The sequence below is a fragment of the Anolis carolinensis genome, chromosome 1 (genome assembly GCF_035594765.1).
Source record: "Anolis carolinensis isolate JA03-04 chromosome 1, rAnoCar3.1.pri, whole genome shotgun sequence".
Lineage (NCBI taxonomy): Eukaryota > Metazoa > Chordata > Lepidosauria > Squamata > Dactyloidae > Anolis > Anolis carolinensis.
The window spans coordinates 245,733,708-245,751,508 of record NC_085841.1 but is presented as its reverse complement, the minus strand read 5'-3'; the positions used below and the strand labels follow the sequence as shown (position 1 = coordinate 245,751,508).

The 17,801-nt window shown below is 37.9% G+C and overlaps 1 protein-coding gene and 1 long non-coding RNA gene across 2 annotated transcripts in view; one reads left to right on the top strand and one right to left on the bottom strand.

Annotated features, from left to right (window-relative positions):
- cntnap5 (contactin associated protein family member 5) overlaps positions 1-17,801 on the top strand; it is a 482,960-nt gene that overhangs the window by 306,716 nt on the left and 158,443 nt on the right. Inside the window, exon 12 of the mRNA XM_008110020.2 lies at positions 8,282-8,401. Coding sequence (XP_008108227.2) covers positions 8,282-8,401 — 120 coding nt within the window. The remainder of the gene's footprint in view (positions 1-8,281; positions 8,402-17,801) is intronic.
- The window catches only part of LOC103278755 (uncharacterized), a 32,287-nt gene that overhangs the window by 564 nt on the left and 13,922 nt on the right, over positions 1-17,801 (bottom strand). The gene's annotated exons all lie outside the window — the stretch shown is intronic.

Sequence of the window (17,801 nt, the reverse complement as noted above, 5' to 3'; positions counted from 1 at the left end):
ATGCCTATTCATAAGTAAGCTAAGCCTTACTGAGTTCAATGGAATGTACTCCCTGTTACAGGTGCTTGGAACTCTAGACATAAAAACTTTTTTCCCCAAGTAAGCTTTTTCCATACCTATTTCTTTTCTCTTGAATTTTTAAACTTCTCACACTGACAACTGCTGCTGAGCCAGCTGTGCTCTGCCTAGTTTTGTTTCCCATCACCCTTTATTCACAATCAATAAAGCATATATGGCTCCCTACCTAGCTTGAAACATGAAGCTCTGGTTTTGCCTGAATAAAAATACATCCAAATGGCACCCATCTCACTGACCTGAGAATTGTAGAATTGAAGGGAAGATGTTCTATATTCAAAGGAGGGGGGGATTTTTTTTTTACAATTCCCCATCTAGCTTTCTTCTCTTCTTCTTTTGCTCTGTTTCTTTCCTCCATACCCATTCCCATCACATAACCCATCCCTAGGCATTTGTCTGAAAGCATGAATACTAAGTGAATATCCAACGCAACAGGAATAGGGATACTGAAGCTGACAGACTCCAGTGTGCTTCCTAAGGGTATCCTTCTGCTTCCTAATACCCTCTGGAATCTCTGGACCCACCAAAACATAATGCTCCTCGTCAACAAATTCATGCCCCCAAATGTCCATACCTTCCTAAAACATGGCAGTCTGTGTGGACTTGGCTGCCACTCCTAGAAGACAGTTGTTTTTTTGGACTTGATGCATAATGGCTAAGTGTGTGTATGTGTGAGAGAGAATCAGGCAAACAGAGGGAATAATGTTTTTATCATTGGTTTGAAATTGCCCCTTAAGAAAAGAATTATATTTCTAGAACATACTGGGCTTTAAATATTCTCAGGCACTGTTGAGAGTTTGTCTTTGCTTTCTCTCTGTTTGAAATCTCTAGCATGTCTTGCCTGCATCTGTGTTATTAACATTTGAAACAGAAACTCCTTGGCAGCTCCTACCATAATGAATTTTTCAAGTGTGAATGTGAATTTGAGCCAGCATCTCCAAATAATGCCCTCCTCTCTTCTTCCTCTGACAATGTTTACATTTGCTAGAAAAAAGGGGACTAATGTTCCACATTCCATGTCAAAATTTGGACTTTAAATTTCAGGCATTGACTTTGCAAAACTGACTTGCAGGTGTTGTTGAAGCATTAGACTAGATGACACCCCCGCCCAAATGTGTTTGTAGCACTCCTATAAATAAGAATCCTTTAATCTAGTAGAAATAATATGCCATCTTATTATGCACCTTGAAGTACAAAAAATTAAGAACAGTTAAATACTGTCTTTTTATAAAAAAATGTTGTTGTTCACACACCTCTTTTGCCTGACTATACAGCTTTCTGAAAGCAAACAATGCTTAAATGCTCTGTTTGCATACAAAAAACCCACACCTTCAACCACTGTGATTTTTTAAAAATATTTGATCAGTAAATATGTATTTTTTAACAAGGAAAAATGAACCATCTGTCATTTGTGAATATCACAGCAGGGACTTTATTAGTCTGTCAACAGTGAGGCCTTGTCAAAGTCAGTTTTTAAGTAATGCCAATTTCATTTTTTCCCCGGATTTAACATGGCAATTGTATTCTGAGGGTTAGCATGACAGCCACTTTTGCAAAGTTCACTGCCTGCCACTTAACACTTTTGTTGTTAAACCAGCAAGCAGAGGAGTATGGCTTCCTCCCCTGATTTACTGCTTATTTCTTGTTACCAAAGACAGTGTTTCCATTCAACACCATTATCCCAAACATGTCTAATAATTATGCCAGTTTCAGCAGACAGATAAAAGTTTAGAGTGATATCAGAGTGGTGAATTTTCCCACTGGCCGTCATTTACAGTAAAAATTGTCAGCCCTATTTTGGTAATAGTTATATGTGGGAGGACAACCCAATGCTTCCAAAGTCTTCCTTGGAAACAGGAAGAGCAGGAATGAGAATCTAGGATAGGAATGTATGTATCAGTCAATTTTGTGTCATCCCACATTTTTGCAACAAATTATGTTTAAAAACTATCCCTAGTTCCTATTTAGTAAGTTTTAGACATCTATATGGGGGCTGCCTACTTAATGCTACTTTTGGCTCAGTAATCATTGGTGACATTTTGTAAAATGTTAACACAGCAATGAGAAAAACTTTCCTTCGCTGCAGTCTTGTTAGCTCTTTTTAAACACATGTTTAATAATTTGGGACATTATTCAAAGAGGTAGTGCCATTAACAGATTCTTTTCATCAGTGAAAATGGGTAAGTTATCTTATTCTCTTCTGCAGCTCCTCATGTACCCGGATGATTCATTCCAGACACTTAGGGGTCCCTTTGGAACTGTTTTTTTTTTTTTAAAGGGGTGTGTTGAACTATAGATAGGAAATAGAAAGAACATTATGCTGGTGAGATTGGTTTCAGACCCTGTCTTTATGCCTTCAGATAAATTGCTAAGAGCTAAATTTAGAATGACATACAGTAGAGTCTCACTTATCCAACATAAACGGGCCGGCAGAATGTTGGATAAGCAAATATGTTGGATAATAAGGAGGCATTAAGGAAAAGCCTATTAAACATCAAATTAGGTTATGATTTTACAAATTAAGCACCAAAACATCATGTTATACAACCAATTTGACAGAAAAAGTAGTTCAATACGCAGTAATGCTATGTAGTAATTACTGCATTTACGAATTTAGCACCAAAATATCATGATGCATTGAAAACATTGACTACAAAAATGCGTTGGATAATCCAGAACATTGGATAAGCGAGTGTTGGATAAATGAGACTCTACTGTATATGAAATTCTATCAATATCTCTGCTGGTTGGTGTTGAAGTGTCTGTGTCGGATATTTATTTATTTGTTATTATTTTATCAGCTCCCTTCATGGAAAGAAATTGATTTTAGTGATGTTAGAGATGTAAGTTTACATATTTAAATTAAGTTCTATAGAGCTATGCTGAAATCTAACCTCATAATTTGCTGTTTAATTTGAATTAATCACATGATCCATCCAATTGCTATTTTCTTTGGTTTTAAATATTACTTACCCAGCAATGCCCTCACAAAACATTGTGGCAAATATACAAAAACAAACTAATAGAGGATGTTACAATCTAAAACTAACATTCAAGCCAGGGAGAGGAATGTAACAAAAGAACAGGAGGTTAAATCTATTAAATGAAACAAACTCCAGCTTAATTTTGATGGATGGTTTTGAGAGTTTGAGCCATTGGCTTCACAGTAAAGGGGATCTGAGGAAGGATGTGAATGAAGAGAGAGAAGCAACATTATGGAAGAGGCATCAAAAGAGAAAGGGTGAATCACTGGAAGCCAAGGCCTCTAATTTCAGTGGGTTGGTTCATCCAATCTGAGTTTTACTCTGAACTTTAGAGGAGCTATTCTGTTTGGTAAACTATTTGAATTTTAATGTGTTGTCGAAGGCTTTCATGGCCGGGATCACAGGGTTGTTGTATGTCTTTCGGGCTGTGTGGCCATGTTCCAGAAGCATTCTCTCCTAAGAGAATGCTTCTGGAACATGGCCACACAGCCCGAAAGACATACAACAACCCTACTTGAATTTTGAATTTAAAATGTACCAGAAGGTACCAGAACAGGAGAAAGGTGAGATATTTAACTAAGAATCCAAAATGAAAGAGAAGAGAAATGAACTAGTAAAAGAGAAATGTCATTTAGATTTTGGGAGGAAAAAAAAAGTAAGCATAGCAGTGAAAACCACCATGTTCTGAGACATTTGGCCAATCTAGTTGAGCATGGTTATGCATAGAGCTTTTGCATATGTGATATTAACAGTCACTGAAGGTTTCACCCTGAGCTTATTTGGAGGGAACATATACGCATGCTGAATTCTATTATGTTATATTCAATGAAAGCATCTCTGAAGCTTCTTTAGGCCAAGGAGAAAACAGGACTAAATTTCATTACTTTTTCTCAGCCCTCCAAATTGAATCTTTCCATACCATGTCCCTCAGACTTAAAACTCTTATCAGTTTGATGATTATTCGCTTTATCTTTATACCTCCTTATCTGTAGCAACATAAACATCTTCATGAGCATGTTTCCACATTTAGGTAAGGCATATTTGTTTGATGATGCAGTCCTCTTGGGCAGGCTGTAATAAAACTGTAGAACATGATGATAAAGAAAAAAGGATGGTGGGATACATATAAAACTTCCCCCAACTAAGTGAATTGTATAGATAATATCCCCGTCTCTCTCACACACATCTTTGATTAAAATTAAATAACATTATCAAGTTGGTTGAGAAAGTTTAGTGATGAAGAATCCAGTTTTTCACCAACCCTGTTCATGCTTTTACAATTTAAAAACCCATATTATCATCCCCTAAACCTTAAAAAATCCCGAATAATAAACCAATTGGAACTTGTTCCTGCCCTTATCAGATTACTCTTATTTTCCACCTTATCTATAAAAAAATCATTTCATATACTTTTCCAAGTTTAACATTTTCAAAACAAAATTATCCTTTGTTTTTTCCCCTGCCCTGATCAGAGCATGGACACAACCAGGCCTTTTATTGGCTAAGAGACAGAGAAAAACATCAACTCCCATCATGCTCTGAGAGGAACTCAGAGACATTTCAATGCCCACCCCATGCAAGTACTGCTGGGAAAGCAAGTTTCTGGCAGGGCCCTCTCTGGAAGAGAAGCCTAAGGAACTTTTCCACTGCCGAGGAGGAAGAAAATATGCTACAGTTAAACCCATCTTCTCCAGGAGCCCCCTCAGTAGACCCCTGCCTCAGGTATATTGCAGACATAACTCCATCCTCTCCAGTAGCCAATAAATCTTGCTCTCTTGATCCATTTTGGCCGGCTTTCCGGTTCCATCCTCCCCATTCTGTTTTTGGGGGATTATACAAAACAAACCACCAAATATTACAAATCACTTTCAGTCAACCTGATCTGCTCCCAAGCCTATTGAGAGGAAGGAAAGCACTTCAGGGATTACTATGAAATAGGTGATGGGGCAGAGGAGGTCTGAAGTTTCATGGAGAACTGAAGAAATTGGTTTTAGTTTGGGAATGTGAAGTTTCTTTTCATGTTTGTGGGTAAATTGGTTAGCTTACTTTTGAGCCAAATCTCACGAGTTCACACATCATTAACAGATTGTCTTCCACCCAGATTGTTCAAGATGCAAAATAATGATAAAAGTGCTTGTATTAAACATGTTTTTGGATGCAAAAGAATTGGCTTAAATCTTGAATAAGGTTAGAAAAGTAATCAGACTCAAAGCATCGGAAAGGTTGGCATCCTGTAATATATTAAATTGTAAAAGCATTAACAGGGTTGGTGAAAAACTGGATTCTTTATCACTAAACTTCCTCAACCAACTTGATAATGTTATTTAATTTTAATCAGAGATGTGTGTGAGAGAGACGGGGATATTATCTATACAATTCACTTAGTTGGGGGAAGAAGCTGTTCCAGAGAAGTAACATATATTTCCCTGAGAGGTTTATGTTCTGTCAGATATGTCACAGAAATAAAAGCTAGGAATTAGTGTCTCAAAACAACCTGCAATTTTTTTCCAAATCTAAACCACTACAGCATTCAAAGCTCCCTTCCTTGATAACAATCTTATGAAGCAGATAATCTATTAACTGCACAGTTTTGATAGCTGTGGGAATCGTTGTCGATTTTAGAGTCAGCTAAAAAATAAATTGAATTCTTACAGTATTCCTCAAGTTTCTTTCAATTTGGAAGTGAGCACATGTCTGCAACAGAATTTCATCATATCTGTGGGGTGTTAAATATAGATAGTAAATTTCAGGGCAACACAAATATAGATTTGACCTTGGGATGACCAATAATAGTTAGCAATCCCTTTGCTGTATGTTAACAGTAGCATTGAAATGTTTCTTTATTATTTTTTATTTGCAAAGGGCAAACATGCATGCTTGAAAAATATTTCCAGTGTAGTTGGAGGGGAAAATGTTTTCATCAATTGACTGTGTATGGCAGAGTGTACATTTCAGCATTTAGATGAGGAAAGCAACACCAATAAGCAAACTGTTATGGCTAATGAACTCAAATTAATGTATTATGGGAATAGTTGATTCCATCTTCCTAAAATGGAAATAATTAGGGAATGCTTTTAATATATATACAGGTACATCTCAGTTAATAAAGTAGTTGTGTTCCTGGGTGTGATGACTCATGGACCTTGTAGTCCTGTTCCTAGTACTATTGTGACAGACGAAGAGGAAAACATGGGATTTTTGCCGGTTCAGCCAGAGCCGGAGCCTCTCCACCTGGAGGATGTTTGCCCTCAAGAATTCAGCCAAACAGGCCTTGGGCAGAACTCCCCCCCGTTTTCCCAGAGGGACAATTATACTAGAGATAGAGGAGTCAGAGAGGCTAATCGCCGAAGCCTGAGAATCGCTGCCAAACAACTGGCTGATTAGGTCTGCTTCCCTTGGGAAATTCTAAGGAGTCATGCATCTGGACAGAGTTGGGTTTCGCTTCTCGTTCTCTAGGGAAAGTGTTCTGTTGGCGGGAAAACGAGACCCAATATAGGTGTTTGTCGCAAGGGAAACTTTGCGGAGTCAATTGATCAGCTTGAGGAGAGAGATCGTGTGTGGACTTCGTAATCCCTGTTCCCTGCTTCCCGGATCAAGTTTCAAGTCTTCCTTGTCTCACAGTTTGCCACGGACTTTGTTCATGCTTCATGTTTGCCTCGTTTCAAGTCTTGGATCAAGTCAAGAATTAAGTTTATTTCCAGCCTTGTTGTCAAGCTTCTTTGGACTTTGAAGACTCTGTTATTTCCCCACACTATTGCTTGGCAAAGTGTGTGTTTCGGTCAAGTGGATTAAAACTTTGAACTCTAATATCTTATATTGGACAATACATTTCTGGACTATATTTGACCTTATCTTAAAGGTCTACTTCTGAACTTTATTCTTCACTTGTTTTTATTGATTTTATATATTTCCTTAATAAAGATATTAGATAGATTCTGGCCTCTGTGCAAGGTTATTGGTGCTCTGCAGCCTGGGTCCTGACACTGGGTATTATTTCTTTATCAGAAAGTTTAGTGCAAGAGGAAGGAATAATATTGAAAGAAGAGGAATACATTCCTATACCATGAAAAAGAACACTTCAGTGTGTTTCAGAAAATATTCAAAAATAGCAATATGCACATGTGAAATGAAACAGCTAGTCATATATACCTTGAACAACATTTTGGACCTTCTCAAATCTACTTGAAGCCATCTTCCAAAACACATTTAGAGATGTCTTTTTCCAGTCACCATTTTTCTCATGGTTTGCATTTTGATGGCCTAATATATAAATTTATGCTTTTCTAACATGTTGAGGAGCTAATGAGAAAGGCTTGTCTATTTCTCCCTCTGTTTTGTTGTTTCTTTGCTCAATAAGGGGTTCTGGAGACAACTGTTGTAACCCAAAAGCAAAAGTCTACACCACTTCCCCAATGCCAATGCTGAAATGAAAAGAAAAAGGAACAGGGGATCATCAGCATTATGGAGAAAAGGGAGGAAAAGTGGGTTGGGCAGGTTTTAAAAGATTCTGTAAAAAAAGAGTTTATTGCACAGATGCTTTGTTAACTTGAGTATGCCTGTAATACGTGAAATGAGAATCCAGATCTTGACAAAAGAGTTACTCTATAGTAGCCAAAACTAAAGACAGGAAAATGCTATGTTATTTATAATGTGCACTTCCTACAGTAAACCCAGAGCATTGAAAGTTCCTTTTAAAAGTAATAATCATAGTTACAGGAGGGCTTTGGTGATTAGAAGTATGACAAGATCATGATTAATGAAAGAAATTGATACAGATATGTGTGAGGTTGCAAAGACTGGATCTCCTGCTGAGGCCTATAGTGAACCAAGTCCAATGAAATACTGCTGCATCTGGTGCCATTTAAACAGGACAAACTGGAAGTGGTTCAAAGTAGCATAAAGATGTTTGGTAACTGGTTCGACTCTCATTATGAAACAACCGTGTTCATGTGCAAAGGTAATTTTCTATACAAACTGGTTATGTAGTTGCTAATGCCATTGTGAGATAACTGAAAATAATACGGTAGACGTAGCATTATGTGGTATTGTCAACCTTGCTGCATAGCCATCAACTGCAAATAACTGGCCCCCTACACAAAAGCAGCCAATATGCAATGGGATAGGCAGTTATATAACACAACACTAAATTGCCCCAATCTAGCCAAAATATTCCATTTGAAGATATGTGTGCATTTCTAAATTTCTATTTCACTTCCTTTCAGCTATCTATGAGCAATCATGCGAAGCCTATCGACACCAAGGGAAAACTTCTGGTATTTTCCACATTGATTCTGATGCAAGTGGTCCACTTCCACCACTTTTAGTCTATTGCAATATAACAGGTAAGAATATCCCCATCGTCACATTTGCATTTAGTGATGGTCATAATACTCTTGCTGTTGTTTTAAACTATAGGGACTAACATTTCCTTCATCTTTCTGTCCCCATACAAATTAGCTTGAAGATGGAAAGCAGGGTGAATGGGTTCAATTAATGATGATGTCAAAAAGTTGTATAAAAATGAAAGACTTGATTAATTATGTTTGATCAATTATTAATTATTGCAGTTTGACACCACTTTAACTGCCATAGCGCAATGCTATGTAATCATGGGAGTTGTGGTTAATACAAGGTCTTTAGACTTCTTTGCCAAAGAGTCCTGGCGCCTCACCAAGCCATAACCTCCAAGATCCCACAGTTAGTGGTGTCAAACTGCATTAATTCTGCAGTGTAGGTGCATCCTAAGCACTATAAAAATGAACATCTTTATATGAGCATCTCTGATGAGCAAAACCAAGCCACAAATCTTTCTCTCAGGGTGCAAAATGCGGGATTAATATACGGGATAAACAAACCTGGAACCTCAGAGCAGGTCCCCACACAGACCTTCTGGTCCCGGGCTTTCTTCCCCTGGTGTCCTCACAGCCCTTCTGTGTCTCAGGATAAAATGGAGGGTGGATGGGGAACACCCACCAGAAGTTTTTTCAAATCACTTAATTATGTGCTGATGCTTATATGTACACATGCAAATATCCTTATACAAATGTGGAGAGATTCCTATGTGTGCATATACGCATCAGCGCATAATGGTGGCAATTTTTTTAAAAAATGATGCCAGATCAACCTCTTTCCCTAATTGCTTATTTAATATTATAAAGTTTATAATAAACATTTTCAGAGACCTCTATGGCTCTCCACTTCTCTTCTCTTGAAACCAGCTGGAAATCAGCTGTGTCTCCATGGGACAGTTCTTTCAGACTTTTTAAAACTGGCACAGGTGGGAAGCAGTCTCCACAGGGGGTAAAGAGGGAAATCCCAAACTTTACATGACTGCAGGGCCACACAGTCATGGGAAAATCCGCTTTTTTGCCCAGAGCTGGAATGAAGGTGAACCTTTTTGAAATGGGGTTTCTCTCTGTTGCTGTGACTGAGCACGCATTTAGTACAAACGTCACCTAGCCACCCCCTTTTTAACCCATTCTCTCCCAAATTATCTCACCGAATCCACATGCTTCAGAGATCTAGAGGGGAAAGCAGATCACACTGCACTTTGTACATGCAACTAGCCTCAAAGGGTGTTTTCCAAGGTTTTGATCCATATTACCCACATGGATTCAACATTTTGGATAGCTTCTGTAAAATTGGAGCTAAAAATCAGATGTACTTCCCTGCTCACATGGAAGCCAGCAGCCACCACTCAGGCCAAGACATGCACTAGGAGTTCCAAGTACCTTCTGGAATGTTGACATTTCCATATGTCAGGGTTTCTTACCATTCAAGAAGCATTTTTTTAATCATTTTCCCCAAAATAGTTTTGAATATTCTCTCCATCCCCAATCCATGCCATTTTTCACTGTGTTTACTTGGTCTGTTCTCTCCAATGAGAAACCAGTGAATATTTTAAGTGTTTGATATGAAAATACTGGTTTTAAAAATGCATTGTGATATGCTCCTTGAACCTAAAATGTGATGGAACATTCAGATGCTGTAAAAAGCAATGTTTAACTAATTTTTAGTTTTCATATTAGTGTGGGGTGTGGCTTGTATCAGCTCATAGTGAAATTCACAAAGATCGCATTCTTCAAGTAACATTGTTCCAGTGCTCCAATAATAAAAGTTAAAGACATATGTTACAATATTTTTTATAAATACTGAAATAGATGAAAATGGGAGGAGACACATAACCCATTTCTACCACTGAATGGAAAATAAAAAGAATGAGAAGGAAGCTCTTAGGCAAAACCCTTCATGGCGAAGCTTAACAAAATGTGTGTTTGTGTATGTGTGTGTGTGTGTGTGTGTGTGTTCTTTATATGAGCCACAATAATTTGCATCTCTCTGTCAGGGACTTTCCCATCAAATAATGTGGAGGGAAAATATTTGGCCCACCATTAAGTTGTAAATTTGGTTTCAGTCAAGGTTTCAGTAGCATGCACCTATGCATATCCGCATCTCATTGCACACACATGAAGAGTCATATCAGAACTGCTTCTTTCGTTCTCAAAGAGCATCCACACGCTTTGAAAACATAGAGGCGAAGGGAAGATATGAAGACTGTGGAAGCTGAAACCTAAGTGTACATGCTCAAATTCCACAATTAATTTTTAGAAATCTTCCTACTTTAATTGGAATTTAAGAGGAGTAGAAAGTAGGGCAGAGGGAAACCTCAGATCAACAGAGGAGGAACCATATCCACTTCTCTACTAGCATGGAATATCAAGGACAGAAAGGCCAGCTTTGTTTTTCTTCTTGAAATGCCTCAAATTAAAATTTCATTTTGAGTTAATTAAGCAATCATTGTACATGAATTAAACACTTGTCAACTAATTATTAAGAATGTTTTTAATACAGGTCTAACAAATATTTAACAAGATGTGCCTGTGAAAACAGAGGTTGGTTCTTCCCGAGTATGAGGATTAAATGTTGGATCCAGATCTGTTTAGCTAAACTAAGATCTTCGATTCTCCAAATAAAAGTGGCCTGGGAATAGTGGTTAAGATTAATGAAAGGCCTATCATATTCTTTCTGTTCTCCTTTTCTCTACCGCTTGCTCATTGGTTGAACCAAGGGTACCCCTTAATCTGAAATGCTCAGTCATGATCCATTTAGGTCCATATTCCTTTCCTGCCCCTGTGTTTCTTTTTTTTTCTACATAATACTGTGAAGTGACCATGTTTTGTGTTCAGTTATATTGATATGCATGGATTTAACAGCTTTATTTAGATAAAAGAACCAGGTCTGGGACTTGGGATGTTTTGGTTAATGTTGGGAATTAGAAAAAGGTTGGGGTGGAAGTTGATCCAAAAATGTGAAAAGAGAGGAGGATTGAAGCAACAGAGAAGAAAGAGAGTCAAGCAGAGACATGTAGACCAACAAGAAGAACCCAAAGAAATGATTCAGTAACTGAAAAATAGCCATGGTGGTAGAATTCAGATAGCCATGTTAATCTGGATTATCTAAGGGGATATTGTATCACTTTTGAGACCAGCTGAACGAAGGAAGATTGTAGTAGCATAAATATTCATATCCTAAGTCTCTTTCATCTGATGAAGTAGACTTAGATCAATGAAGTTTATACTACAACCTTCTTTCCTTCAGTTACTCAAAAGTGACAATTATTTCTTAGTATAGAGAAATGGCTAGAATGTGGAGTTTGGTCTGTGGGGGAAGAGCTTTGGGAGAAAAAAAACTTACCAATAGATCTTTGCAAAGATCCTTTTGCCTAAAATCTGATGAAAAGACGACAAAAATGTAAGACTCTTCTTGGAATGTCAATAGACAGGCTTTCAAAGTCAATCCATTCTTTCTTTTGGGCTTGGATGTATACTGGAATAAGCTATTTTAAAAGATTATTATGATTAGTATGATTGATTTTGGTCTGTTTTCTTTTTAATCTCATTTTTTGTGATTTTAGTGTATTTGTTTTAAATGTAGGTAGAGTATCCCATACCCAGCAATCCAGAATGCTCCAAAATATCCTTATGGATATGGGATAGTGACACCTTTGCTTTCTGGTGTCACTATGCACAAACTTTATTTCATGTACAATATTATTCAGAAATTGTGTATAAAATTACTTTTAGGGTATGTGTCTATGAAACAAATATGCACACAGCCTGTGCATATTTGTTGTTTAAGATCAATTCAGGGAGTGCTGTGGCTTTTAATTTTGAATTTGTTTTAATGGTTTTTAACTGGGAATTTTTAAATACTGTTCATATTTAATTCTGTTTCAATATTTGTATATTTGTATATTTTAAATTGTTATGCTGATGCTTTTATGTTAAGCTGCATTGAGTCCCCTTGGGAGGGGACTCAAGTGAGGTACAACAACAACAACAACAACAACTGAATTTTATGTTAAACCTGGTGTAAAGGCCTATGAACGACTAAGGTTCTTTTAGGCAGGGGGAATCTTTTTATCCCACCGCTGCCACCAATTTGTAAAAGAGGGTAGCGTAGAAGACCCAATTAATAACGAATAGATGTCCCAAATAATAAAAGATAACTGCCACCCATTAGTGGAAGTGCAGCCACCACTGTGTGGAGACACACCTTTAGATTATAAAAGTGCTCAACCACCCAATAGCTCAGAGGAAGCCTTTTACTTTATTCGGTGTTAAAATGGTAGCGCAGTTGTGCTGAGGGAGTCTATAGAAGACAGAGGCTTTGATGTAAAAAGAATATCAAGTTTATTCAGGCACAAGCTTGGTGGTTACAAAAGATGTTTCACTTAGAGGTATTCTTATTAACAGTTACAATACTAGAATGAGAAGAATCAAACTCTCTAAAGTATCACTTCTTTTACTTAAAGTAGTTAAAACTTCTTCCTCTGCTTCTTTTAAACTGTTACTTCAATGGATCTCTGTGAGTCCAGCTGGGATTGGTTCCCAAAGTCTGAAACTTGGACTATCCAGTGACTTCAAACCACAGTCACCCCTGTGATATACTATCACAGATTCTTTGTGCCTTTCCAGGACACAGACTACATTAAATAAGTCACCAAATTTATTTGAAACCGACTCAAAATGAACAATTGAGTCTCCTTGATCCCATCAACCTGGAATCAATCTTCCCTGTGCCTCATCAGAGCTCAGAATGATGCTTCACTTTTTAAAAACCTCTTCACTTCTCCTCCCCTTGGCAGATGGCTCCGCCCACATCTCCATGGCAACTGCCTCAGAGGAGAGCCACTAAATGGCTGCCGCCGTCTCACACCTACCCAACCAAACCACAAGCACATAGTTAAACACAACAAACATGAATGCAAAACTCGTACTTCATTACACCTGGATCCCATCTTTAACACATCTCTGTATGTATATACAACTATTTTAAAATAATCTGAAATCCAAAATACCTCTGGTTCCAAGCATTTCATATAAGGGACACTTAACCTGTAGTACATAATTTTGAGGGGCCCAGTTGGTGATGATGTTGTTGATGGATGATGATATATGATATGAACAAGAATAATATTGTTGTCTAGTCTTCTGTGCTTCTTTCACTCAAAGGATGCAAGCTCAAAATGTAATGGAGGAGAAGGGAAAATGAAAAATAGAGATATGGGCAATATATCTTACGCATCTACACTGTAGAAGTAATGCTATGGACTCCTGGGAGTTATAATTTAACAAGGTTTTTAGCCTTCTCTGACAATTAGTGCTGGTATCTTACCAAGCTATAGATTCCAGCATTCCATGACCCTGAATCATCACAGTTAAAGTGGTGCCAAACTGGATTGATTCTACAGTGTAGATTCACCCTAATTTTTCTTTGCACAATAATGACGTACAAAGATCCCATACATGGTGGGTAACCAGAGAACAACTCTGTTAAGCACTACTGAGATCCCTTCATGTGTAGATAATAGCCTGTGGGGTGAGCCATTTAAGGTTATCCTATGATGTATGAAAAACATTTGAATCATTGTAAAAACCTTCAGAAACATTTAGAAGCAAACATTCTGAAAAAATATATTCACAATTTCTGAATATATATATGTGTGAACTGCCCTTAGGTTTGACTTAACAGCATGTAGATTGCTCCATTTGAATTTATCAATGCTACTGATTATTTTCTTCAGTCCTGAATTGATAGCCATGCCCTCTATGGTTTATGTGGCTGACTGGGCTACAACGATATAAATGAAGAATGTTTAAAATGAACCCCCACACCCCCCAAAGGGACAATATTTTAACTTCAGTGTCTGAACACTTTGGTTACAGTGCTTCAGCATCCAGTCATTCTACTGCTATGCTTCTCCCAGTGTCACAGTTTTGTTAGAAGCAGACCCCAGGCCAAGAAATCAATATCACTTAGAAATTGGTATGACAAGATCAATGCTTAATTTTAACTTGGCCAGGTATTTATCCATTATTGAAAGCCTTATTCTTCTTGTCTTTGAGAGAGTCAGACACAGGGACAAGGGAAATCCATTTTTATTTTTATTCTTTTGCACCTGGCAATACTAGTAACCCTTTTTTAAAAAGCCCTAACATGCAGACATGAATGAGATCTTTTACTTTCGTATTTTAGAAGTTCATCTTTCTTTTCATTGCACTGCGGTGCCAAAGGCAGCTCTCATTTCCTTCTTTTCCAGGAGGGACAGAAATGATCCACATCAGGTAAAACACCAACGCAAACAAGGGCGGCAAATGTATCAAGTGAATGGAAAGAGGTCAGAAGAACTGGACTTAAATTACCAAATCCATATTAGAGCAATGTTATCAGACCACTCCAAAAGTGAAAAATAGAACTCTTTCATCAGACTTGATATTAAAGCAAACTTGGGCAGGGTAAAATCAGCTGAGTTCCCATATAGACACAATGTTAAATTGGCATGTGGGAATAACATTACATTCTTAAACATTAAGCTCTGCTGCTTATTTTGATGGTTTCAAACCAGGACAGTCCTAAGGGTAGGAGCCTCCGGTGGCCTAGGGTATAAAAGCCTTGTGACTTGAAGGTTGGATTGCTGATCTGAAAGTTGCCAGGTTCGAATCCCACCTGGGGAGAGCGCGGATGAGCTCCCTCTATCAGCTCCAGCTCCATGCGGGGACATGAGAGAAGCCTCCCACAAGGATGGTAAAAACATCAAAACATCCAGGCGTCCCCTGGGCAACGTCCTTGCAGACGGCCAATTCTCTCATTCCAGAAGCAACTCCGGTTGCTCCTGTCACAAAAAAAAAGTCCTAAGGGTTTTGAGATAGAGAATCAACCCCTGTTTTTCTTCATTTTATTTTTAAAAGATAAAATCTAGCTGTGGTTTAAATCTTTATCTTCTGTAACACACACATACACACATTTTGATAAATGGAAGTTCATTTTTAAGAGGTTGGGAATTTTAGCTGGTTTGCTTGCTAAAAAGAAAGAGAGGTCTAAATGGATAACAGATGAAGCTCTTAAAGCAATCAATGATAGGCAGAATGTGAAAGTAAATAGTCACAGAAAAAGGGTCAGATCCCTAAATGCGACTGTTGTTCAGTGACATGTGTGAAGGGACCAAGAGAACTACTATAATAAGCAATGTAGAGAAATAGAATATAACAAAAAAGAAACATCTCTTCCACAAGATATGAGAAATCAAAGAGAAATTTAAAGCAAAAGCAGAAATAATTACACTTACAAATTATATAAAAGAAGTGAAAGCCTATAATTTTACAACATGAAGGGGAAGCTGCACCCAGAAGCTTGGAAGAAATAAATGTACAAGAACTGGGTAACATGCTAATAGAATTGTTTCAAGGTAAAGACACATAATCCATTCCTTTTCCAACTAAAACCTGTCAATAAATATAGAAAACAAAAGAATGGGCTGAAGGCTGGAAATGATCAATGTACATTACAGTCTCAAATAGCCATTCCTTGTATCTCCCCTTGCAAGCAAAGTGATGTTCAGAATTCTACAAAAAGCAGTTTTGTTACATATGAAGCATGAAATGCCAGATTGCCAATCTGAGTTCAGGAAAAACGATGCACTAGAGATCATATTGCAAACATACATTGGATAATGAAGCACACAAAAACTAATTTTGAGGGGAAAACCCAGCCTCTACTTTATAGAGTACTAGCTGTGCCTGGCCACGCGTTGCTGTGGCGAAGTATGGTGGTATGGGAAATAAAATATTGAGGAATTGGTGGTAGTTAAGGTAAAGGGTAAAGGTTTTCCCTTGACATTAAGTCTAGTCGTGTCTGACTCTGGGGGTTGGTACTTATCTTAATTTCTAAGCCGAAGAGCTAGCGTTGTCTGTAGACTCCTCCAAGGTCATGTGGCATGACTGCATGGAGCACCGTTACCTTCCCGCCAGAGCAGTACCTATTGATGTACTCACATTAGCATTTTTTCGAACTTCTGGGTTGGCAGAAGCTGGGGCTAACAGTGAGGGCTCAATCCGCTCCCCAATTCAAACCTGAGACCTTTTGGTCCACAAGTTCAGCAGCTCAGAGCTTTAACACGCTGCGCCATCAGGGGATATTATTTCCTAAAACTGGTGAATATACAGTATTTCTGTTTGTTCTTTTTTTTGTCTGTTGGAGGGAAGTATGAATGCTGTAATTAGGCAAAATGATTAGCATGTAATGGCCTTGCAGCTTTAATGTCTGGCTGCTTCCTCCCTGAGGGAATTTTTTGTTGGGAGGTGTTAGCTGGTCCTGATTGTTTCCTGTCTGGAATTCCCTTGTTTTCAGAGTGGTGTCATTTGCGATATTTTATGTGCTTCTACTGTTTGTGTAGATGAAGAAGTACCCATATGCAGTGCTTGAGCACACACAGTCCAAAAAAAAAAAAAAAGGCTGTGGCCCTCAGAGAACAGAAGATTTGCCAGACTTTGGTGATGGGAATACTTTGTTGGGAGGTGTTAGCTGGCCCTGATTGTTTCCTGTCTGGAATTCCCCTGTTTTCAGAGTGCTGTTCTTTATTTACTGTTCTGATTTTAGAGATTGTATTGTTCTGTTTTACTATACCACAGTAATTTTTATATATTCTGATTTTAGCATAGCATTACTGTGCATTGAACTACCTTTTCTGTCAAATTTGTTGTATAACATGATGTTTTGATGCTTAATTTGTATAATTACCTAATTTGATGTTTAATAGGCTTTTCCTGAATCCCTTCTTATTATCCAACATACTCACTTATCCAACGTTCTGTCGGCCTGTTTATGTTGGATAAGTGAGACTCTACTGTATATTTATAATCTTATATTATCTGCTTAGATCTGGATTATATGAGGCCCCTTCTATACAGCTGTATAAAATGCACACTGAAGTGGATTATATGGCAGTGTGGACTCAAGATAATCCAGTTCGAAGCAGATAATATAAGATTATAAACGGGTTATTTAGCTGTGTGGAAGGGCCTTGAGTCTACACTGCCATATAATCCAGTTCAAATCAGATACTGTAATCTGTATTTTATAGGCAGTGTGGAAGAAGCCAGGTTGAAGAGGCCCTGGGCTGAGTGGGTTGCTAGGAGACCAAGTGGGCGGAGCTTAGTCTTCTAACTGGCAGCAGACCAAGTGGGTGGAGCTTAGCCTTCTAACTGGCAGCAATAGGATAAAAACGATTATTCCTCTCCCTCTAATTAGGACTTTATTTTTCTTTTATTTTTGTTGTCGGAATCTAGGGGCAAGGATGGTGGGCTGTGTTGCCAAGTTTTGTGGTTCTGGGACTTGTAGTTTTGTTGTTTACTCCTAGGCCCAAATTCTATTATCTATCTATCTCTATATATATATATATAT